The 24,518-nt window shown below is 45.8% G+C and overlaps 1 protein-coding gene across 1 annotated transcript in view; it reads right to left on the reverse strand.

Annotated features, from left to right (window-relative positions):
- Window positions 1-24,518, reverse strand: part of TEX15 (testis expressed 15, meiosis and synapsis associated) — a 226,792-nt gene that overhangs the window by 122,400 nt on the left and 79,874 nt on the right. Inside the window, exons 3-4 of the mRNA XM_075352463.1 lie at window positions 14,808-14,912; window positions 12,848-13,013 (exon numbers count right to left, since the gene is read on the reverse strand). Coding sequence (XP_075208578.1) covers window positions 12,848-13,013; window positions 14,808-14,907 — 266 coding nt within the window. The 5' untranslated portion in view covers window positions 14,908-14,912. The remainder of the gene's footprint in view (window positions 1-12,847; window positions 13,014-14,807; window positions 14,913-24,518) is intronic.

The following is a 24,518-nucleotide window of genomic DNA, read 5'->3' on the forward strand; positions in this document are numbered from 1 at the left end:
TTCCACCTGTTTTCAATTGCACATAAAAGAGCCCGTCTACAGAAAGAAAACAGCTCTGACAAAGGACAAAAGTGTCTGAAAAGCGTAGCCGTTTAATTCATGGTTTTATTGCCCCTTGGATCATGTATTTGTTACCTACGCAATTTTGCCTATTTTGATTCTATAGCAATCTTCTGTAATAAAGCCTGTTGATTTTAACCAGGATTTTTTTGAGCTGGATTTCTCTTTTTTTTTTATTACTGTCCTCCATCTACACCAGACAGGGTGGGTCTGTGCTCCATGGAGGTGAAGCCCAAGCACAAGTGAGATGGCTATATACACACTGTTTATCCACTAGAGAGAGGTCCGCCCATACACGACAGGAACCCCCACTAAAATAAAAAGGCAGCACGTCTCCTCCGCATCAGTTTTGGTTACAGAGCAAGAGAGGACCTTAAGACAACATTAGTACACACCATCACCAAATTAAATAATAATCTTACTTACAGCAGTACACCCTTAGTGGCTATGTGAAGTAAAGAGGGAGGGAGTATAAGGCCCTGTGCGCACTTGCCGGTTTTTGCCGCGGATTTCCTGCGGTTTTGCTGCATGTTTCGCTGCATGTTATGTTCATAACATCTCTGCAGTGAATCACCAGCAAAACCTATGGGGAAAAAAAAATGTTGTGCGCTCTATGCGGATTTTGACAGCTGCATGTTTTGCTGCGGGATTCCCGCAGCAAAAACAATTGCATGTCACTTCTTTTCCGCACGTCGCTGCGGGATTTCACTCCATTGACTGTAATGTAATCGTGAAATCCCGCAGGAAATAACGCAGGCAGCAAATTCTGTGCGGTTCATTGCGTTTTCCTGCGTTATTCCCTCTGGTATTTTGCAGTTTACCTGCGGTAATGTTCATCGGTGCCCTGCGGTTTGCAGGGAAGTGATGTCATTATGACAGGAAGAGGAAGCGGAGCAGAGAGTAAACACACACAGATCAGACACAGACATAGAACACACACATCGCACTCAAACACAGACATATAGAATACACATAAAAAGCAAACGGGCATATAGAAAAAAAAACACGTGGGCTCCGCTGTATTTTTACCTTCCAGCCGAGGTAAGCACACAGCAGTGGCCCGGTATTCTCAAGCTGGGAGGGCGAGGGCCAGGGTTAATGCCCCTCCTCCCTCCCGTAGCCGAGATGATCAGCCCACAGCTGCCCCGGGACTGTCGCATCCATTATGCGGCAGTCCCGGAGTGTCCCCAGCTCTTCCTGTTGCCGTGATGCGGTGGCAATCAGGGTAATATAAGGAGTTAATGGCGGCAGATCGCCGCCACTAAGTCCAGGCTTGATCATGGCAGTGTCTATGAGACAGCTGACATGATCAACCCGTAAGTAAAGTGAATAAACACACACCGAAAAATCCTTTATTTTAAATAAAACACAAAAAAGCCCCTGGTTCACCCCTTTATTAACCCCCCCGAAACACACAGCTCCGGCGTAATCCACATCCTCCGATGCTTGCATCCAGCCGCGACTGACACACAGCGCTGAATGCAGCCTCGCAACGAGACAGCAGAGGTAACCACAGGTCATTTCCCATGGCCGGTAATGTGAACAACACATTACCGCTCGGGAGAAATGCAGCGTGTGCTCACAGGGACGCTATCTATCTATCCTTCTATCTATCCCTCTATGTATCCTTCTATCTATTCTTCTATCTGTTTTCTATTCTTCTATCTGTCTATTTATCTACTTATCTGTGTGCTATCTATCTCAGAAGGAAATTACTTTTTTTTTTTCAATGTGCTTTATTGCATTGAATGCATTAAAGCACGTGTACCCACCAGCATGCATCAAAACTGCAGCAATACCGCGAACAATACCGCGGTCAAACCGCGGCAAACCGCAGCGGTTTTTGGGTGCGGTTTGCAGCGTTTTTTTACCACGGGTGCGGTAATCTTTCAGACCCTGCGGAATTTTCTTAAGAAAATTCTGTTTTCCAGTGCGCACAGGGCCTAATAATACTGCCATGGGCTCTGTAAAATCCCATACTGTTAAGTAACTAAGGTTTTTCCCTTCCCTCATGACAGCACGATCAGAGAGATTTGAATAGATAGAAAGAACACCTAGGGAGGGACCACCACTTGTAGCACCCTTCTCCCAAACGTTAAGTCTGACGTGGAGAAAAAATCCAGTCTATAGTGTTTAAAGAATGTAGAGTGGGATGACCAAGTTACTGCCTTAGGCCTCTGCCACACTCACGTGAATTTCACGCACGTGCCGAGAGACACGTATTTTCCCTGCGTGTTGTGTGCAGGTAAGTACGTGTCTCTGGTACGTGCGTGACACGTGTGTTCTACGTGTGCTATCCGCGATAGCACACGTAGAATCAGTAATTATTATACTCACCTGGTCCTTCCTGATGTCCGCGCTGCTGTCCGTGGTGCTGATCCTCAGGCTCCAGCCCTCCCGTCTCCCCGCTGCTGCTGCTGCCAGGCAGTGAAGTGAATATTCTATGAGATTAATGAGCGGCGGTCGGCAGCAAGAGGCAGCAGCGGCAGAGACAGGAGGGCTGGAGAAGGTGAGTTAATGTTTTTTATTTTTTTCCCTGACATGTGTGTTTACTCCGGCGCGTGTCACACGGGACCGCATCCACACTACACCCGTGTGGTACGGGTGCGGGCCGTGTAACACCCGTGCTGCCGGAGAAAACACTGACATGTCAGCGCTTTGAAAATCGCACACACGTACAAACGCACACGGACACACGTTCCGTGTGGTTTTACGTGTGTGTGCCTGCTACAATAGGGTAGCATTGGTTAAAGTGTCTCCGTGCCGCCGGTACGTGTAAAAAATGACAAACACGTGCCGGAGGCACGGATGTGTGGCACAGGCCTTACACATCAGGTCGATTGGCACCTCATCCCAGGAAGTCGACATGGCCCTGGTGGAATGGGCTGTAATGCAGTTTGGTACAGAGACGTTACTGGCCACATAAGAGAAGCAAAAAATAGGATAAGAATTATCTCTTGAAATCTGAGAAATATTTTTGCTACTTTACGCATGTATGCTGGTTCTGTTCTTAAAAAAACCCTATCCTCCAGGATCTGAGTAACTGGAGGTTTGCTAGATAAGGTCTGCATTTCATTAATTCTCCTAGCTGATGTTAGTGTGACTAGCAAGACAACTTTTAGGCCCGTTTCACACGTCAGTGAAAAACAGACGTTTTTCACTGGCGTGTAAAACACGCACATGTCCCTGCGTGTGCCGTGAATCTCGGCACACGTGGGTTGTCTAAGTGCAATCCGGGCTCCGTTCTCCGTGGCCCGTGATTGCACTTAGAAATCAACTCACCTGCGCCCGCTCCCACTGTCCATGGTGCTGATCGCTCCCGCGACGCAGCATCCGGCCGGCGGTGACCCCCGCAGCAGCTGCTTCCGGGTCGGCTGTGTCGCGCATAATGAATATGCGCGACAGTAATCAGCCGGCTTAGAAGCAGCAGGGAGAACGGGCTACAGAGGACATCACTGGACGCCGGGTGAGTTAAAATGTTTATTATTTTAAATGCACGTTTTTTTCTGGCACGTGTTTCACGGACCACACCACTGCGTGGTCCGTGGAACATCATTGATGCCAGAAAAAAAAGACATGTCTCCGTGCAGCAATCACGCACACGCGGGTACGCTGCACGGAGACACGTGCAGTGAAAAATCACTGACGTGTGAGCAGACCCATTCATTATAATGGGTCTGCGTATGTCAGTGATTCTGGTACGTTTAAAAAAAAGCACAAACGTCCCAGAATCACTGACGTGTGAAAGGGGCCTAAGGGTGAGATTTTTGACCAAAATGTCCTGAAGAGGTCAATGGGAATCTTGGTTAATGCTGCCAACACTAAATTTAAATCCGAGGGGGAACCCTGGGGCAAGGCACCATATTTAACACATTTTTTGACCCAAGTATTGTCAGCAAGATTGTAATTGTACAAGACCCAAAGGGCCGATATCTGCACCTTAACCCCTTCACCTCCGACCACTAAAACACCTTAATGACCGGGCCATTTTTTGCAATTCTGACCAGTGTCACTTTGACAGGTTATAACTCTGGAACGCTTCAACGGATCCTGGCAATTCTGAGATTGTTTTTTCGTGACATATTGTACTTCATGTCAGTGGTAAATTTAAACCGATAATTTTTGCGTTTATTTGTGAAAATTTAGGAAATTTTGGGAAAATTTTGAAAATTTCGCCATTTTCAAACTTTGAAACTTTATGCCCATAAATCCGAAAGATATGTCACACGTAATAGTTACTAAATAAACTTTCCACTTGTCTACTTTACATCAGCGCAATTTTCGAAACAACATTTTTTTTAGTTAGGAAGTTAGAAGGGGTCAAAGGTCATCAGCAATTTCTCATTTTTCCAACAAAATTTAGAAAAAAATTTTTAGGGACCACATCACATTTGAAGTGACTTTGAGAGACCTAGGTGACAGAAAATACCCAAAAGTGACCCCATTCTAAAAACTGCACCCCTCACTCTGCTCAAAACCACATCCAAGAAGTTTATTAACCCTTTAGGTGCTTCACAGGAACCAAAGCAATGTGGAAGGAAAAAATGAAAATTTTACTTTTTAAACACAAAAATGTTACTTTAGCCATAAAATTTTCATTTTCACAAGGGAGAAAAGAGAAAGTGCACCCTACAATTTATTGTGCATTTTCTCCTAAGTGCGCTGATATCTCATAAGTGGTAAAAATCAATTGTTTGGGCGCACAGCGGAGCTCGGAAGGCAAGGAGCGCCATTTGAATTTTTGAACGCAAAATTAGCTGCACTCATTAGCTGACACCATGTTGGGTTTGAAGACCCCCTGAGGTGCCTAAACAATGGAGCTCCCCCACAAGTCACCCCGTTTTGGAAACTAGAGCCCTCAAATAATTTTTTTACCACAAAACTGTTGCTTCAACTAGGTAGCTTTTTTTTCACAAGGGTATCAGGAAAAAATGCACCATAAAATGTTTTGTGCACTTTCTCCTGAGTACGCAGATACCTCATATGTGGTGGAAATCAAATGTTTGGACACACGGCAGTGCTCGGAAGGCAAGGAGCGCCATTTGAATTTTTGAGTGCAAAATTATCTGCACTCATTAGCGGACGCCATGTCGGGTTTGAAGACCCCCTGAGGTGCCTAAACAATGGAGCTCCCCCACAAGTGACCCCGTTTTGGAAACTAGAGCCCTCAAATAATTTTTCTAGATGTTTGGTGAGCACTTTGAACACCTGGGGGCTTCACAGAAGTTTACCAGCCTTCACGGGAGCGCGCAGGGGCCTTCACGGGAGCGCGCAGGGTCCATCGCGGGAGCGCAATACTTACCATTGGAGCAGGAGCGGTGACATCAGAGGCGGCGTCTGCGGCGGCAGCAGCGGTGGCGTGGCACCAAAAGTACCAGCCAGTGCACGCTGCAGACATGTTGGGGGAGGGTCCCCAGACCAGCACAGGCCTGGGGAGGGCGGCCACCTGCAGATCACACCGCCCCACTGCACACTGATTGGAGCGATTGCGCGTCATAGCACGATCGCTCCAATCAGTGCTGCAGGGGCTGGTGGCGACATGTTTGAGATCCATCTATGATCTGCTGTAGCTGCTACAATAGATCATAGCAGGATCTCACAGTATCGCACTAATTCGGGCATTATTTTTGCCGAAATTAGTGCGAACGATGTGGTTGGCGGTTCAGATTTGAACAGCCAATCACATCGATCGCCTATGGGGGGTTGCGATGCCACCCCCCCTGGGGTCAAGCAAAGGTCCCCTGCTGTAAGAAGCAGCAGGGGACATCATTTGAAAGCCGTTGCTATGGCCACGGCAATCAAATGAAGTTTAAGCAGTAAAATTCCGTCCCTGATCGTTAAGTCACGTTAAAATAGGACGTAATTTTACTGCCCGCGGTCGTGAAGGGGTTAAGGGTACTGTAACCCTGGCTCCCCTAGAACGCCGATGCTACGCAGTGTCCTTGCGCCATGTCGCTGTCCCTCCTCTTACCGTCATTTCCATCCACGTCTAGTGCGGTCCCCGGCTGAACCCACCCGTGGATGCCCACGTGTGATGTCTTCAGCTCCTGCCTAGGTCCCAGGCCCTGCACATGTTGTATGGGGTTGCCTGGCCTCCAGCCTAGGGGGCGCATCTGTAGGCTTCTTATCTTTTTATTAGGAGGCATGCGCACCTTGCTAGGGTGTCCCTAGCCTATGGCTGGGAGGCATCTGGTATAAAAGTTCCTCTTCCCTGATGGGCATCGCCAAGCAACTTCCATAGGTTACGGAACCTAGCTCTGTGTTGGTCCTGCCATGTTGCTCTGGTCTGCCTGTATTCTGCACCAGTTCTGATTGTATCTAGTTCTGGCATGCTGATGTTTGCAACAGACCTGTTATGTCTGTGTTGCTGCTGAAATACTGGAGCATGTGGCTGCTGAAGACTGGTGTTCTGCCTGAATCCTGTCACCTGTGAGTCAGGTATCCTGTCTGAGTCCGGTTAACCGTGGGTTTGGCGTATTCAGGTACCTGCATATCCAGTTACCGGCATGTCCTAACATTCAAGCCTTGCTCTTGCTGTGTTCTGTACCTGAAGTCCTGCTGTGTCCTGTTCCTGTTAATAAAGTCTTGTTTATGTTTCGAACCTGAATCCTGGATTTCCTGCTGTGACTGCACCATCCTGTTATGGTCCAAGCCTGCTGTGCTTGCCCTACCCTGTTGACGTGCAAACCCGCTGTGCTTGCACTACCCCGTTGCGGTCCAAATCCGCTTTACTTTCACTGTCCCGTTGAGGTCCAATCCCACTGTGCCTGCGCTACCCTGCTGCAGTCCAATCCCATTGTGCCTGCGCTACCCTGTTGTGGTCCAATCCCACTGAGCCTGCACTACCATGTTGCAGTCCAATCCCGCTGTGCCTACGCTACCATGTTGTGGTCCAATCCCGCTGTGCCTGCAATAGCCTGTTGCGGTTTAATTTCGCTGTGACTGTACTACCCTGTTGTGGTCCAATCCCGCTGTGCCCGAGTTACCCTGTTGTGATACAATTCTGCTGTGCCTGCGCTACCCTGTTGCGGTCCAATCGCGCTGTGCCTGCGCTACCCTGTTGCAGTCCAATCCCGCTGAGCCTGTGCTACCCTGCTGCGGTCCAATCCTGCTGTGACAGTGCTACCCTGTTGCGATCCAATACCGCTGTGCCTGTGCTGCTCTGTTGCGGTCCAATCCTGCTGTGCCAGAAGTGCCCTGCTGCAGTCTGTCTGTTGAAATCCGGTGTTCTGCCTGAGTTCGGTCACCTGTCTGACTCTGGTATTTTGTCTGTAGTCCGGCTAACCTTGGATCTGGCGTATTCAAGTACTTGTGTATTCAGGGACCAGCGTATCCAGTTACCAGCCTGTCCTGAGACTCCAGCCTTGTCCGTTTGCTCTGTACCTGAAGCCCTGCTGTGGTTTGTGCTTACTGTGCCTGTGCCACTCTGCTCATGACCTCTGCCCGATGTCTGTAGCCTTACCCGATGTTTGGTGTCTGATGACCTCTGCCCGATGTTTGGAGCCATACAAGATGTCCAGTCTCATATCCGATGTCCAGTGTCATCTGCCCGATGTCTGGAGCCATACCAGATGTCATTGTCTGATGACCTCTACCCGATGTCTGGAGCCATACGCGATGTCCGGTGTCTGACCTCTGCTCGATGTCTGGAGTCTTCCCGATGTCCGGTGTCTAATGACCTCTGCCTGATGTCTGGAGCCATACCCGATGTTCGTTATCTGACCTCTGCCCGATGTCTGGAGTCTTCCTGATGTCTGACCTCTCCATGAAGTCTGGAGCCTTGCCTGATTATCTCCAGTGACTATCGTCCTGTGTCCAGTCCGTTTCTGTCTCCTGACACCAGCCTGATCCATTCCTGAACTGTCTATCCTGCCTGAACTGTACTGTATTCTCGTGCCAATCCTGCCTATCCTTGAATTATGAACTGTCCTGCAGTCACCTAGCCCTGGCTCAGCTGCCACAGTCCCTGGACTCCACCCTTCCCTTGTCTGGGTGGGTCCAGGTTCCCCCTGTGGTCCAGTGGGTCCACTTTACCATTGGGATGAGTCATCCCCACGCTCGCCACCCCATCCCCCAGCAGAGAGCGTAACAAGTACTAATGGCTAAACCCAATTCCAACCCTCTCTGGAGAAATTCCAGAATGGACCTAACTGGAATTTCCCCTCTCAGGACCTTTCCTGTGCTAGAGAGGTACTTCTTCCAGATTCTTCCATATATTTTGGATGTTACCAGTTTCCTACTATTCAGGAGGGTGGAAACTAGACCCTGAGAAAACCCGTGCTCTATTAGAAGTCACCTCTCAAATTCCAGGCAATCAAATACAGGCACAGAGCTTGAGGGTAAAACACTGACTCCTGCAAGAGCAGATCCGGAGTTTCTGGTAGAACCCAAGGGGATGACACTGATAGCTGCCTCACCTAGAAGAACCATGGCCTCGTCAGACAAAATGGGGCTATCAATATCACTCTCGCCATGACTTCTCTTATTTTCCTCAAAACTGCTGGAACTAACAGAAGTGGAAAAGCATAAAGGAGGCCCGACCTCCAGGATATTTGGAAGGTATCCACTGAAAGAGGGTTGTCGCTTGGGTTTAGTGAACAGAATTTTTCTAACTTTCTGTTCTAAGAACTAACAGAGTTAAATAGAAGGGTAGAGTGCTCAAAAAGGGACTAACATGTAATCTCAACCCTATTTTAAAATGTGCAATTTTTATTACTATTCATTAAAATGTACCCACAAACAGACACACAAACATATAAATGAGAATGGATCACATTATCATTGTAAATAACCAAGGAGTTTTATATACACACTCACTTTAGGAAAGGGAAGGGAAACTAATATAGCCCTATAAGGGTAGTGTATCCCTACCTAACAACGGAGGGTATGACACCATAAGTTACCGGGCACCCCCGTTCCACGTCGGCTCTCCCTCTCCCTGATATAGGGATGGGATGGAAAGCCCTTTAGTGGTGCTTGCACAGTACAATATATATGAGTTCCCAAATAGTAATACTCCTCCCTGTATTGTTTTCAAGAACTGAGAGTCCTCAGTGGTTGATACCTTTTAATGGCTAACTGAAAAGATGGAAATAATTGCAAGCTTTCGAGACTACTCAGGTCTCTTCATCAGGCATGGTATAACACAAAATCTGAAGAGTCACATATTTATACACAACAGGACATAGAAAAGTGCAGTAAAAAAAAAAAAAAAACAACCAAGTTATATAAAACAGAATGTTCTGTTTTATATAACTTGGTTGTTTTTTTTTTTGGTTTTTTTTTTACTGCACTTTTCTATGTCCTGTTGTGTATAAATATGTGACTCTTCAGATTTTGTGTTATACCATGCCTGATGAAGAGACCTGAGTAGTCTCGAAAGCTTGCAATTATTTCCATCTTTTCAGTTAGCCATTAAAAGGTATCAACCACTGAGGACTCTCAGTTCTTTTAAACAATTTTTTTTATCTCTACTGGCTAACACGGTACAAAGATATATTTTACTTGTATTGTTTTCCTTAGATGAAGAAGGTATCAATTTACTGATCTACAACCAGGAATTCCTATTCATGATACTAGCACTGTACAAGACGTATAGACTTCTATTCCTAATACATTATCTTTATGCAAGGTAGTGATCCATAAGAGTTATTTACAACCACATATGTTACAGGGTGGTATACCGCAAAAGTATATTACAGTCACCTAGAGTCATATCACAAGGGGCTCAGATAACCTCCCCATTATACCCCAGGAGCTGAAAGAAAAATGGAATACAGACTCCCATTGAGGGAGGGATTGTTCGACAGTCACAGCGACGCCGCCGACCAGGTAAGTGCGTGTGACGCTGCCGTAGCGATCACACAATATAGCATGTGCGACGGGGCCAGGTACTTACACGTTTGATATCGCTAGAAATTGCTAACGATATTGTAGCGTTTAAAGCCCGCTTTAGAGCATGCTCCTAACACGCTATGTATAAGGCCTCTTTCACATGTCCGTGAAAAATCACACACATTTTGCACGGACATGTAAAAGGTGCGTATGGTCCTACGCGTGCCGTGATTTTAATTTTGGCACATGAGTGTTCGCCGTGTGCTATCTGTGATAATACACGGAGAACAGGAACTCTATGCTCACCTGTCCCTGGTGCTGCTGATGTATTCCACTCTGCAGTCTCCGGCCCTGCTGACTCCCCGCTGCTGCTGCTTCCGGTCCTCGGTAAAGTGAATAAGTGATGAGTATAATGAGAGGGGGTTGGAAGCAAATGACAGCAGCGGCAGAGACAGCAGGGCCGCAGAACGTGAGTGTAGAAATTTATTTTATTTCAAAGAAACGTGTTTTTCTCCGGGTACGTGTCATCCGTGCGGTCCGTGTGACAACCGTGCTGTCACAAAGCAAATCCTTATGCCAGCAAAGTCAATGAGAAACCTGAAGTGTAGTGCATGATGATTTTTTTCCTTTGCAGATTTAGTGCAGAAAATAATCTGCAGCATACCAATTCTTTCTGCATTTTTGCCTGAGTTATTCGGCAATGAAAGCAATTAAAAGCATGCAAAAAAAAAAAAATGTATTAATGAGGTACTGGAGTCTCCAACTATGGTATCTCCGTCCATCGACAATAGATTGATACAATGCTAATTTATACATCAGGCATACTTAACTCCCACTCGCTTATTTAGTATGGGCCAGCGCCGATCGTCGGAATGCCACGATGCCATGGACCAGACGCAAACTTTCTGCACATGGTGTGGAATTGCCCGATCATATACACGTATTGGCAGGAAGTGACTTCCCAGTTGTCCTCAATGGTGTTGATGCCTGTTCCATGCAACCCTCTGTTGTGCCTATTTGGAGTAATGGAGGACGGGATGGGAGATCACTACATAAGAATACTTCTTAGAGAGACATTGTTCCTGGCCAGGAAATTAATTGCCTTGAGGTGGATGGGGGTTCAAATCCAACTGTGCGAGCCTGGATTAAACTGGTTAACTCGATAATTCCATATGAGCGGGTGGTATACTTTAATAGAGGACATCCGGAAAAATTCAGGAAAATTTGGGATTTGTGGAACTCCTCCCCGCACACTCGAAGAAGCCTCAGGTTGATTACTGTTACAATAATAGATTCATACTCAGTATTGGATAATGAAGCGCATTCCAGTGGCATAGCTAGGCGGTATAGAATAGGAATAGTTATTGTTACTAATTTTCATTTTCTTTAGGTTTAGAGACTACAGATTACATTGATTAAAATTGACTACATGCTATATATATATCAGTATGTACTGGCAGGATCAGTGTTGTAGCATGCAGTTGACAAGGTCGACAGAGGTGCAGATAGTGCTATGAAAATATTATTACCTTATCCGTTAATGTTACTATTTGTTCATGCTATTGACAGACATTCCTGGAAAGTACTTGAGTAATGCTATGTGTGATTTATTCTGTACCACATGTTTTTGGAATTAATAAAACGAAGTTAAAAAAAAAATGTATTAAAAAAAAATGCATTTTTCAGCTGCTGCTTTTTCCAACCAAGAGTTGCAGAAATGTTTGTAGTTAAATACTCAACGTGTGCACATACCCTAAATGGCTTGCCGTAGCTGGATGACCTGGAGGTTATCATGATGACCTTTGGGTTCAGGGGGCCCTGATCAGACGGGAGAGGGAGCACACTCCCTCTCCCTGCCTCCTAAATGCTGCAATCGATATCAATAGCAGTATTTTGGGGGATAAACAGCCTAGGGTGATGCAGGCATGGCTCCTGGCTGTGAGAGGCGGATTTGGTTGTCATGTACAGTACAGACCAAACGTTTGGACACACCTTCTCATTCAAAGAGTTTTCTTTATTTTCAGGACTCTGAAAATTGTAGATTCACATTGATGGCATCAAAACTATGAATTAAAACATATGGAATGAAATACTCAAAAGAGTGTGAAACAACTGAAAATATGTCTTGTATTCCAGGTTCTTCAAAGTAGCCACCTTTTGATTTCATTACTGCTTTGCACACTCTTGGCATTCTCTTGATGAGCTTCAAGAGGTAGTCACCGGAAATGGTTTTCCAACAGTCTTGAAGGAGTTCCCAGAGATGCTTTGGAGGCCAGGTCATCTGGTGTAGCACCCCATCACTCTCCTTCTTAGTCAAATAGCCCTTACACAGCCTGGAGGTGTATTTGGGGTCAATGTCCTGTTGAAAAATAAATTATGGTCCAACTAAACGCAAACCAGATGGAATAGCACACCACTGCAAGATGCTGTAGTAGCCATGCTGGTTCAGTATGCCTTCAATTTTGAATAAATCCCCAACAGTGTCACCAACAAAGCACCCCCACACCATCAAACCTCCTCCTCCATGCTTCACGGTGGGAACCAGGCATGTAGAGTCTATCCGTTCACCTTGTCTACAAAGACACGGTGGTTGGATCCAAAGAGCTCAAATTTGGACTCATCAGACCAAAGCACAGATTTCCACTGGTCTAATGTCCATTCCTTGTGTTCTTTAGCCTAAACAAGTCTCTTCTGCTTGTTGCCTGTCCTTAGCAGTGTTTTTTTAGGAGCTATTTTACCATGAAGGCCTGCTGCACAAAATCTCCTCTTAATAGTTGTTCTAGAGATGAGAAGGTGTGTCCAAACTTTTGGTCTGTACTGTAAGTCAAGCTCGCGACAGTGATCATGCGTGCACATTTCCTGTGTCCTGTACGTAGAAGTTCAGGAAGGGGTTAACATTTTTCTTATGATACCTATGAATAGCAACTCATGATCGTTTTTCAGAACTGGTTACCTCTTTTCACGAAACCTTTCAGTTAAATAAGTATTGAGGACAAGTTTAATATCTGAAAATGTCCAAGACGATTTCAGCTCTGAGGCCAAATTAAGTCTTCCATTATCTAAAGTTTCCAGGATTTCACCAAATTCCCTCCTGTTCGGCGAACATCGAAACAAACAACCTGTAATAATAATGAGAAGAAAAAGTATTAACAACTCACCACAAATGAGTTCTGAATGTAATTTTAGTTATTTTAATTCAGGAAACCATAATAATATGGAAAACTTATCAGTAAATTAGAGAACAAGACTATATCATTACTTCATCTACAATAAATGGAAAGAAAATAAATATTGCCAAATCAATATATAACTTGCCATGTCACTCTGCACCTTTTACTCACGGTCTGTGCTTATCTAAATAAATCCTTCATAACACACCATGGTCCTGTCCCTTCACACTGTCAGCACATAATCTATACCTCCTAGCAAGACCTGACGCCCTGATTCATCATTGCACCTATTTTTTTTGTCTAGTTCTGCGTGTGTTGCACCTTTTTTTTATTTCACACAATTCAAAATTCTATTTGTGCCCTTTTTGAAGTCTATTTTATATGTACCCACCTGTCTTTTTTTGCTGGTGGGTGGGGGGGGGTTTGGTTGTTTTCCACTTTGTGCGCAGAGTCTAGCAATTCCAGATATTTTCGGTTGATTCATCAAATGCAGATTATTAAAAAGTTGCAAAATTTGTTGCAACTCTACTCCAGTGTCTCCCTGGTATATTTTTAAATGTACGTATTTTTTGCAAAACATGTGACTTTTGATGCCAAAAAAATGCAAAAACAGATCAACATAAAAAAACAAGGCAGTTTTTACTTTGCGACGAAAAAAGCCCACACGACAAAAAGGTGACTTAATAAAATGAAAACTGTGAAGCCTACGTATCTTCAAGATTACAAACGATAAATGTACTGATCCTGTAAAGATAGATTAAATGAACAGTATAAGGCTGGATTCACACGATGGTATGGCATCAGATGCGAGAGCCATGTGCTGCCAGCGAGAGCTGAGTGTCATGCAACGCTGATCCGATCCTGCGATTGGATCATAGCTGCGGAGGAGAGGGCGGGAGCTGCGTAGGAGAGGGAGGCATTAATCTCCCCATCTCCTCCATTGTCAGCTGATCTGATTATCGTACTGCACTCTGATGTCTAAAGTTTCACTTGCACCTATAAGCTGGGTTTACACACTGCAACATCTCAAACGACATCGCTGTAACGTCACCGGTTTTGTGATGCAATAGCGATGTCGTTTGCGATGTTGCAGTGTGTGAAACACATCAGCGACCTGGCCCCTGCTGTGAAGTTGCTGATCGCTACAAATCGTTCAGGACCATTCCTAGGTCCTTTGTTTCCCGCTGTGCAGCATGATCGCTAGAAAGTTTCACTGTGTGAAAGACTTTGCAGAGACTTTGTTAGCAACTTCCCTTTCAAAAAGCTGCTTATCAACGTCCCCAATGACTAGCTAGGTCGCTCTGCAGGTCCGGATCGCTGTTGTGTTGTTGGCCAGGTTTGCCTGTTTGACAGCTCACCAGCGACTCACCAGAGACTTAGGGAGGTCGCTGTTACGTCACAAAACCGGTGACGTTACAGCGATGTCCTTTGCGATGTTGCAGTGTGTAAACCCAGCTATAGACTTTTATGGGTACGAGTGACACGACTCTCACTAACAATTGCAGCATGCTGCAACTTTTCTCTCATCCAGAATGTGGATGAGAAAAAAGCTGACCATCTGCTCTCCCTCACTTAATAACATTGGTCAGAGTGCAATGTGAGATTTTCTCACATTGCACTTATCCAATTCATACGCTTCTGTGAGCGTACCCTAAATCTGCTATTCCATTATTTGTAAATGTCCAACCATGAAGACCTAAAAAAATGTACAATATGACTATGTGAAGAGTCAGGAATACTAACATTTGTCAACATGTCGTTTTATCTTAGGGATTGTGAAGTTCTGGGGATGTTTGTTTTCCACACTTTTCATTCCAAAGGAAGCCTTGTCTTGATCGTCCATGCTTTCTGCAAAAGAAGAGAGAAAATAACAATCTTGAATTAGAACGCAGTGTGAGCTATACATGTGTCTCCTATTATTTCCCACATAGCACTGGAGCAGCCAGCAGGTCACAAACTGCCTAAAGGCCGCTTTACACGCTGCAATATTGGTACCGATATCGCTAGCGTGCGTTCCCGCCCCCATCGGTTGTGCGACATGGGCAAATCGCTGCCCGTGCCGCACAACATCGCCCAGACATGTCACACATACTTACCTGCCTAGCGACGTCGTTGTCACTGGCGAACCGCCTACTTTTTAAGGGGGCGGTTCGTTCAGCGTCACAGCGACGTCACAGCAGCGTCGCTGAACCACTGCCCAATAGAAGCGGAGGGGTGGATATGGGCGAGACGTAAGATCCCGCCCACCTCCTTCCTTCCGCATTGTGGCCTTGAGGCAGGTAAGGTGAGCTTCCTCGTTCCTGCGGTGTCAAACGGAGCGATGTGTGCTGCCGCAGGAACGAGGAACAACTTCGTTACTGCTGCAGTAACGATATTTGAGAATGGACCCCCATGTCACCGATGAGCGATTTTGCACGTTTTTGCGACGATGCAAAATCGCTCATAGGTGTCACACGCAACGGCATCGCTAATGCAACCGGATGTGCGGCACAAATTCCGTGACCCCAACGACTTCGCATTAGCGATGTCGTAGTGTGTAAAGCCCCCTTAAGGCCATGTGCGCACGTAGCGTTTGTCCCTGCAGAAATTTCTGCAGCGATATGAACAGCACACGTGCGCTTCAAATCGTTGCAGAAAGAGTCCGTAATGAAAAAAAAAAGCCAATTTCATGCGCTCTGAGTGCAGCCCCTCCCATAGACAGAGCGGGGGCTGCATGCAGAACACAGGAAAGAAGTGACATGTCACTTCTTAGAACGCGTGCTTCGGTCAGCAGCCTAAACGCTGCGCTCTAATACACCACGTGCGCACGTCTCATGCACAATCTTCATAGATTGTGCAGGGGACGCAGGACACATGCAGTTACGCTGCGGTGCAGATCGCAGCATAACTGCGTGCAAATACGCAACGTGCGCACATAGCCTTACACAGACGACAGCGTTGGTGAAAACAAATGAAGATGCCGGAAGAAGAGTATAAGACAGGGAGCAGGGGACTTAGATTTAAAGTAACAGTCCAGCAATGCAATAAAAAAAAAGCTGGAGTGGTGCTTTAATAGGTTGGACTTCTATATCAGATATACTGTTGCTGCGTATCTTTCCAACAGCACCACCAGGTCGTCTGCACTTTTATTTGTAACCAATTTGCATAGTTCAGGGAGAAGGGCTCTTAAACATTTATGCACACCCTCAAATTCTACAACTTGTGTAGCAAAATGGACATCTGGCTGTAACTACTTCTTTGTCAACTGTATTAAATCTTACATCTGGGAGTGAGCTGGTTTGCGGATTGATAAGCTGAAGTGTGTGACCATTATTATACATACCGACAAAGCGACTCCCAAACGTGCCAAAATCTCAGCTTAAGGGCTCATTCACATGACCATTCCGTTTGTTCAGTTCCTGTTTTTTTGCGGACCTAATGACAGGACCATCTTTTCAATGTCTTTTGTGTAGGATCGGATGGCACATAGAAGCACTTCCGTGTGTATCCGATCCTACAAAAAAAACACATCGGATGCCGTATGTCCGTTTTGTTATTATGGAACATGTCCTATTCTGTTTCGTAATAACGGACCATGGCTCAGTACAAGTCAATGAGTCCGCAAAATCCCTGGAAGCCACAGGGAAACATTTCCGCTTGACTTCCGTCGGGTGCCCTTGCAGTCTGGGTACCGCTCCCTGCCAGCCCCGCAGCTGCTCGCACTGCAGCGTGTCAGCATCTGCCCGCACTGCAGTGTGTCAGCATATGCCTGCCCAGCAGTGTCAACAGCTGTGGGGATGACTAGTGCCAATAGTAGGAGGTTAGCAAAATTCCTTACCTGCTGTGATAAAGTCTGCTGCACTCCTGATGTCAGTGCTCATCACTGACTTCCATGGCCGCCGCATACTCACATCAAGTGTCGCGAGCGGTGTTAGACTGTGACTAGCGGTGATGTCACGGGCTCACGCGATACTTTGCTTGTAAATGCTGCGGACAATGTATGTCAGTGACGAGCGCTGATGTCAGGGGCGCAACGGCATCCATCACCGCAGTAAATGTACCTTGCTAACCTCATGACGTCTGCGCTCGTCATCTGCTGCAGTGACCTGAGCTGACCTTCTGATGTTAGCTCAGGTCACTGCATTGCCCTCCCAGTCAATGGGGAATATTCTGTTCTTCATTGACTCGGACAATAAGTATGGATCGTCGTGGGACCCCCTTATTGGATTACGCCGGACCCGGGATTAATTTTTCTTTTCAATAAATTGGTGAAAGCGGGAATGTGTTGAGGAGTGTTTTGTCAAACAAAAATTTGTTTGTCGTCTATTTTTTTTTATTACTGACTGGGTTAGTGATGTCGGGTATCTGATTGATGCCATGACATCACAGACCTCTGTGCTTGATGCCAGGTGACATTACACAGCTGGTATAAACCCCATATATTACCCCGTTTGCCACGACACCAGGGCATTCTGGATGAGCCGGTTAAAGTTCCGGGACTGTTGCATCTAATGGATGCAGCAATTCCGGCCGGCTGCTGGCTGATATTTTTAGGCTGGGGGGGCTCCCAATAACGTGGGTCTCTCCAGCCAGAGAATACCAGCCAGCAGCTGTGAGGCTTGATCTTGGCTGGTATCAAAAGGGGGGGGGGGCGCACGTCATTTTTTTTCTAAATGTATTTATTGTACTGTACGATATAGACCCACCCACCGATGGCTGTGATTGGTTGCCGTCAGACAACTGTCACTCAGCATGGGGCAGTGTCTGACCTTAAAATTTAATGATGAAAAAATTTCATTGGGACCAATATTTTCTGGTGCAGAAATCTGTTGTGTTGAACAGTTAAAATGAAGTGGATATAATTTCATCAAAAGTTATTTCCACTGTACAGTAACCAATCACAGACGGGGGAAGGAGTATGTAAGAGCCTAATGAGCGACCGGCTCGGGAAAAACAAAGAGCTGCCGTGGGAGCAGTGTGAGCTCCCCCAGTGATCAGCGAATATGTAGTGCTTGCTCCTACCCCTTTGTGTCAACTTCTGTTCCCCATAGACTATATATGAAGACCAGCATCTGGCCAGATACCCTGGACTGTATGTAACTCTCCTTCCGTTTTTTTTTGCGGTCTGCAAAAAAAGACGGAAGTCACACCGATGTCACACTGACCGTATACTCAACGGAACGGATGCAGTTGTCACACGGATGCATCAGTAGACAAACAGGACCGTTTTTTGCAGACCGCAAAAACGGAATGGTCGTGTGAATGTAGCCTTAGGGCTCATTCAGACGACCGTTCCGTCTGTCCTGTTCAATTTCTGTTTTTTTTGCGGACCTAGTGACAGGACCATCTTTTCAATGTATTTTCTGTAGGAGCGGATGACACACAGAAGCCCTTCTCTGTGCATCAGTTCCTACAAAAAAAAACACATCGGATGCCGCATGTCCATTCCGTTATTATAGAACATGTCATATTCTGTTCTGTAATAACGGACCGCGACTCAATACAAGTCAGTGGGTCTGCAAAATCCCCGGAAGCCGCACGGAAGCACTTCTGTCGGGTGCCCCGCAGCTGCTCACACTCCAGTGTTTCAGCATCTGCCCGCACATCAGTGCAAGCAGCTCCTGGGATGACTAGCGCCAACATCAGGAGGTTAGCTAGGTACATTCCTGCTGTGATGATGTTTGCTGCACTCCTGACGTCAGCGCTCGTGACTGACGTGCATGCCCGCCGCGTACTCACATCAAGTGACGCGAGCGGCCCTAGACAGTGACTAGCGGTGATGTCACAGGCTCAAGCGATATTTCGCTTGTGAACGCGGCGGACAATGGATGTCAGTGACGAGTGCTGACGTCAGGAGTGCAGCGGCGTTCATCACCGCAGGTAATGTACCTACCTAACATCATGACGTCTGCGCTGGTCATCCCCTGCGGTGACCTGGCCTGACCTAATAATGTTAGCTCAGGTCACTGCACGGCTCTCCCAGGCAATGGGGAACATTCTGTTCTTCATTGACTGGGACAGTGAGTATGGATTGTATGGACCCCCTTATTGCATTACGCCGAACCCGGATTTGATTTTTCTTTTCAATAAATTGGTGAAACGGGGAATGTTTTGGGGAGTGTTTTTTCAAATAAAAATTTGTTTATCATCTATGTTTTTACTACTGACTGGGTTAGTGATGTCGGGTATCTGATAGACGCCATGACATCACAGACCTCTGGGCTTGATGCCAGGTGACATTACACAGCTGGTATCATCCCCATATTTCCCCGTTTGCCACCAGGGCATTCGGGATGAGCCGGGTAAAGTCCCGGGACTGTCGCATCTAATGGATGTGGCAATTCCGGCGGTGAGTATGTAGCGCTTGTTCCTTACCCTTTGCGCTGGGTTCTGTTCCCCATAGACTTTATACATGGACCAGCATCTGGCCAGGTACCCTGGACTGCATGTAACTCTCATTCCGTTGGTTTTTTTTGCGGTTCGCAAAAAAAAACAGAAGTCACAAGGATGTCACATGGTCCGTATACTGAACGGAATGGATGGATGCGGTTGTCACACGGATGCATAGGTGGAAAAACAGAACCGTTTTTTTCGGACCGCAAAAACGGAACGGTCGTGTGAATGTAGCCTTATGCTTACTGAAGTTTTGGGAATCTGCTGGATCCAAATGATAACAACATGCATTTAAGAACTTTAACAGATCTACCATGTTTGATTTTTGCAATCTGCTTATGACACACAATGGAGATTAAGGTGGTAGTAATCTAAACTGACCTGTTCTTAATTTTGTTGCATAGGTAGCATATTACAGAAAAAAAATCATAAACACAAAATCCCTAGCTTTTTCAAGGCGCTAAATAAACAAAAAATAGTTCTTATTTACTTGGACAAGGCTGAGCTAGTCCAAATCTAGTCAAATCAATCAACAGAGCAAAGCAAGTAAAGAGCAAGCAGTTTTACTTGCACCTTATCGTACATATTCCGAGCAGTTTCCATTCAGAAAATAGGTTTGCCTCTCTCCACAGATTGAGAGACCCAGAGACCAACATGGCACATGTATTAAAGTGCACCTCTTCAGGAACTAGAAGTCTAGACTTTGGGGTACTTTGCACACTACGACATCGCAGGTGCGATGGGGTCAAATCGAAAGTGACGCACATCCGGCGTCGCAGGCGATATCGCAGTATGTGAATCCTTTTACATACGATTAACGAGCGCAAAAGCATCGTTATTGCATGATCGGTGTAGGGTCCGACATTTCCATAATTTCACAGCAGCGATGGTTCGATGTTCCTCGTTCCAGGAGGCAGCACACATCGCTGTGTGTGTGAAGCCGTAGGAGCGAGGAACATCACCTTACCTGCGTCCACCGGCTATGCGGAAGGAAGGAGGTGGGCGGGATGTTTACGTCCCGCTCATCTCCGCACCTCCGCTTCTATTGGCCGCCTGCCGTGACGCCGCACGACCCGCCCCCTTAGGAAGGAGGCGGGTCGCCGGCCAGAGCGACGTCGCAGGGCAGGTAAGTGCGTGTGAAGCTGGCGTAGCGATAATGTTTGCTACGGCAGCAATCACAGGATATCGCACCTGCTACGGGGGCGGGTACTATCGCGCTCGGCATCGCAGCATCGGCTTTCGATGTCGTAGTGTGCAAAGTACCCCTTTAACCCTCTCCTACACAGCTTTCCTCAGCATATATAGCAAGAACCTAGGAGACAACTTCAATAACTTGACCAAGTAAAATATCACATTATGTATGTGTTGATGAACTGGTTTCAATATCACATTGGGCACGTATTGGATATCATTCTGAACCTCGTGACCTTATGTACACATTTTCTTAATTTCCGAAGGACTAAACACTATCCAGCTGGTAGCCCCTTTGTTAAAAAAAATAAAATTACAATATTTACAGTGGGGAAAATAAATATTTGGTGCACTGTTGAATTTGCATGTTTTCCCATATACAAAGAATAGAGAGGTCTGTTATTTTTATCGTACGTACACTTCAACTGTGACAGACAAAATCCCGAAAAAAATCCAGAAAATCATATTGTATGATTTTTAAATGATTTATTTGCATTGCATGAAATAAGTATTGATTATAATAGAAAAACAGAACTTAATATTTGGTAAAGAAACCTTTGTTTTCAAATAGAAGTCAGTCGTTTCCTGTAGTTCGTGACCAAATGTGCACACAGTGCATTAGGTATTTTGGTGCACTTACCCATATAGATCTTCTCCAGATCTTTCAGGTTTTGGGGCTGTTACTGGGCTTTCAGCTCCCTCCAAATAGTTTGTATTGGGTTCAGATCTGAAGACTGGCTAGGCCACTCCAGGGCCATGAAATGCTTCTTACTGAGCCACTCAGTTGTCCTAGCTGTGTGTTTCAGGTCATTGTCATGCTGGAAGCCCCAGCCACGACCCATCTTCAATGCTCTTACTGAGAGAAGGAGGTTGTTGCACAAAATCTCGTTATACATGACCCCATCCATCCTCCCTTCAATAAGGTGCAGTCGTACTGTCGTCCCCTTTGCAGGAAAGCTTTCTCAAAATATATCTCTACCCCCATGCTTCATGGTGGGGATGGTGTTCTTGGGGTTGTACTCATCCTTCTTTTTCCTCCAAACACAGTGTGGAGTTGATACCAAAAAGTTCCATTTTGGTCTCATCTGACAACATGCCTCCTCTGGATCATCCAGATGGTCATTGACGAACTTCAAACGGGCCTGAACATGTGATGACGTGAGCAGGAGGACCTTGTGTGCCCTGTAGCATTTTAATCTATGACGACGTGGGGTGTAACAAAAATCAAGTTGCAGGCGAATCTCCATAAAATCACAGTTTTATTTATTCAAAGTTAAAAGTCCATAATGGTGGCAATAGATTTTCTATGTGTTTCTGCCACAATATGCCCTTTGTCAATAAAACATAATCCATTGCATCATGGTACACTCCTTAAAAACACATCCCAACCAATAACAGAGTAGAATTACATATACAGTGCCTACAAGTAGTATTCAACTCCCTGCAGATTTAGCAGGTTTACACATTCGGAATTAACTTGGCATTGTGACATTTGGACTGTAGATCAGCCTGGAAGTGTGAAATGCACTGCAGCAAAAAAGAATGTTATTTCTTTTTTTAAATGGTGAAAAGTTTATTCAGAGGGTCACTTATTATTCAACCCCTCAAACCACAAGAATTCTGTTTGGTTCCCCTAAAGTATTAAGAAGTATTTCAGGCACAAAGAACAATGAGCTTCACATGTTAGGATTAATTATCTCTTTTTCCAGCCTTTTCTGACTAATTAAGACCCTCCCCAAACTTGTGAACAGCACTCATACTTGGTCAACATGGGAAAGACAAAGGAGCATTCCAAGGCCATCAGAGACAAGATCGTGGAGGGTCACAAGGCTGGCAAGGGGTACAAAACCCTTTCCAAGGAGTTGGGCCTACCTGTCTCCACTGTTGGGAGCATCATCCGGGAGTGGAAGGCTTATGGAACTACTGTTAGCCTTCCACGGCCTGGACAGCCTTTGAAAGTTTCCACCCGTGCCGAGGCCAGACTTGTCCGAAGAGTCAAGGCTAACCCAAGGACAACAAGGAAGGAGCTCCGGGAAGATCTCATGGCAGTGGGGACATTGGTTTCAGTCAATGCCATAAGTAACGTACTCCACCACAATGGTCTCCGTTCCAGACGAACCCGTAAGGTACCTTTACTTTCAAAGCGTCATGTCAAGGCTCATCTACAGTTTGCTCATGATCACTTGGAGGACTCTGAGACAGACTGGTTCAAGGTTCTCTGGTCTGATGAGACCAAGATCGAGATCTTTGGTGCCAACCACACACGTGACGTTTGGAGACTGGATGGCACTGCATACAACCCCAAGAATACCATCCCTACAGTCAAGCATGGTGGTGGCAGCATCATGCTGTGGGGCTGTTTCTCAGCCAAGGGGCCTGGCCATCTGGTCCGCATCCATGGGAAGATGGATTGCACGGCCTACCTGGAGATTTTGGCCAAGAACCTCCGCTCCTCCATCAAGGATCTTAAGATGGGTCGTCATTTCATCTTCCAACAAGACAACGACCCAAAGCACACAGCCAAGAAAACCAAGGCCTGGTTCAAGAGGGAAAAAATCAAGGTGTTGCAGTGGCCTAGTCAGTCTCCTGACCTTAACCCAATTGAAAACTTCTGGAAGGAGCTCAAGATTAAAGTCCACATGAGACACCCAAAGAACCTAGATAACTTGGAGAAGATCTGCATGGAGGAGTGGGCCAAGATAACTCCAGAGACCTGTGCCGGCCTGATCAGGTCTTATAAAAGACGATTATTAGCTGTAATTGCAAACAAGGGTTATTCCACAAAATATTAAACCTAGGGGTTGAATAATAATTGACCCACACTTTTATGTTTAAAATGTATTAAAATTTAACTGAGCAACATAACTTGTTGGTTTGTAAGATTTATGCATTTGTTAATAAATCCTGCTCTTGTTTGAAGTTTGCAGGCTCTAACTTATTTGCATCTTATCAAACCTGCTAAATCTGCAGGGGGTTGAATACTACTTGTAGGCACTGTACATATAAAGTGCATGAAATATACATTTTTTCACAAATACTAGTTTTATAAATATACATACCGTATTTTCCAGCATACAAGATGACTGGGCGCATAAGACGACCTCCAACTTTTCCAGTTAAAATATAGAGCTTGGGATATACCGTATATAATAGAGTATAAGCCGACCCGAGTAATGTTTAGTAATGTAAAGTATAAGCCAACCCATTGTTTAGTAATGTCCCCTGCAGTAATGAGCCCACTGTTTAGTAATGTCCCTTGCATTACTGTGCCCATTGTTTAGTAATGTCCCCTGCAGTAATGTCCCCATTGTTTAGTAATGTCCCCTGCAGTAATGTGCCCATTGTTTAGTAATGTCCCCTGCAGTAATGTGCCGATTGTTTAGTAATGTCCTCTGCAGTAATGTGCCCATTGTTTAGTAATGTCCCCTGCAGTAATGTCCCCATTGTTTAGTAATGTCCCCTGCAGTAATGTGCCGATTGTTTAGTAATGTCCCCTGCAGTAATGTGCCCATTGTTTAGTAATGTCCTCTGCAGTAATGTGCCCATTGTCTAGTAATGTCCCCTGCAGTAATGTCCCCATTGTTTAGTAATATCCTCTGCAGTAATGTGCCCATTGTTTAGTAATGTTCCCTGCAGTAATGAGCCCGTTGTTTAGTAATGTGCCCATCCTTGTTCCCCCTTGTAATAATGAGCCCATTGTTTAGTAATGCCCTCCTTCCGGTCCTCTTCTTGTCCCCTATTATGCCGTTGTTTACACACAATAAACATTATTCTCATCTCTCCTCTGTTCCCGCGGTGACCTCAGCTGCTTTTTGTAGACCGCAAGGCACATAGAACCCACTGTGATAGCGTCCAATGCACGGGGCTGCTGTCTGCAGTCATGGCTTTATT

Source organism: Anomaloglossus baeobatrachus, chromosome 1 (assembly GCF_048569485.1).
Source record: "Anomaloglossus baeobatrachus isolate aAnoBae1 chromosome 1, aAnoBae1.hap1, whole genome shotgun sequence".
NCBI classification, from domain to species: domain Eukaryota; kingdom Metazoa; phylum Chordata; class Amphibia; order Anura; family Aromobatidae; genus Anomaloglossus; species Anomaloglossus baeobatrachus.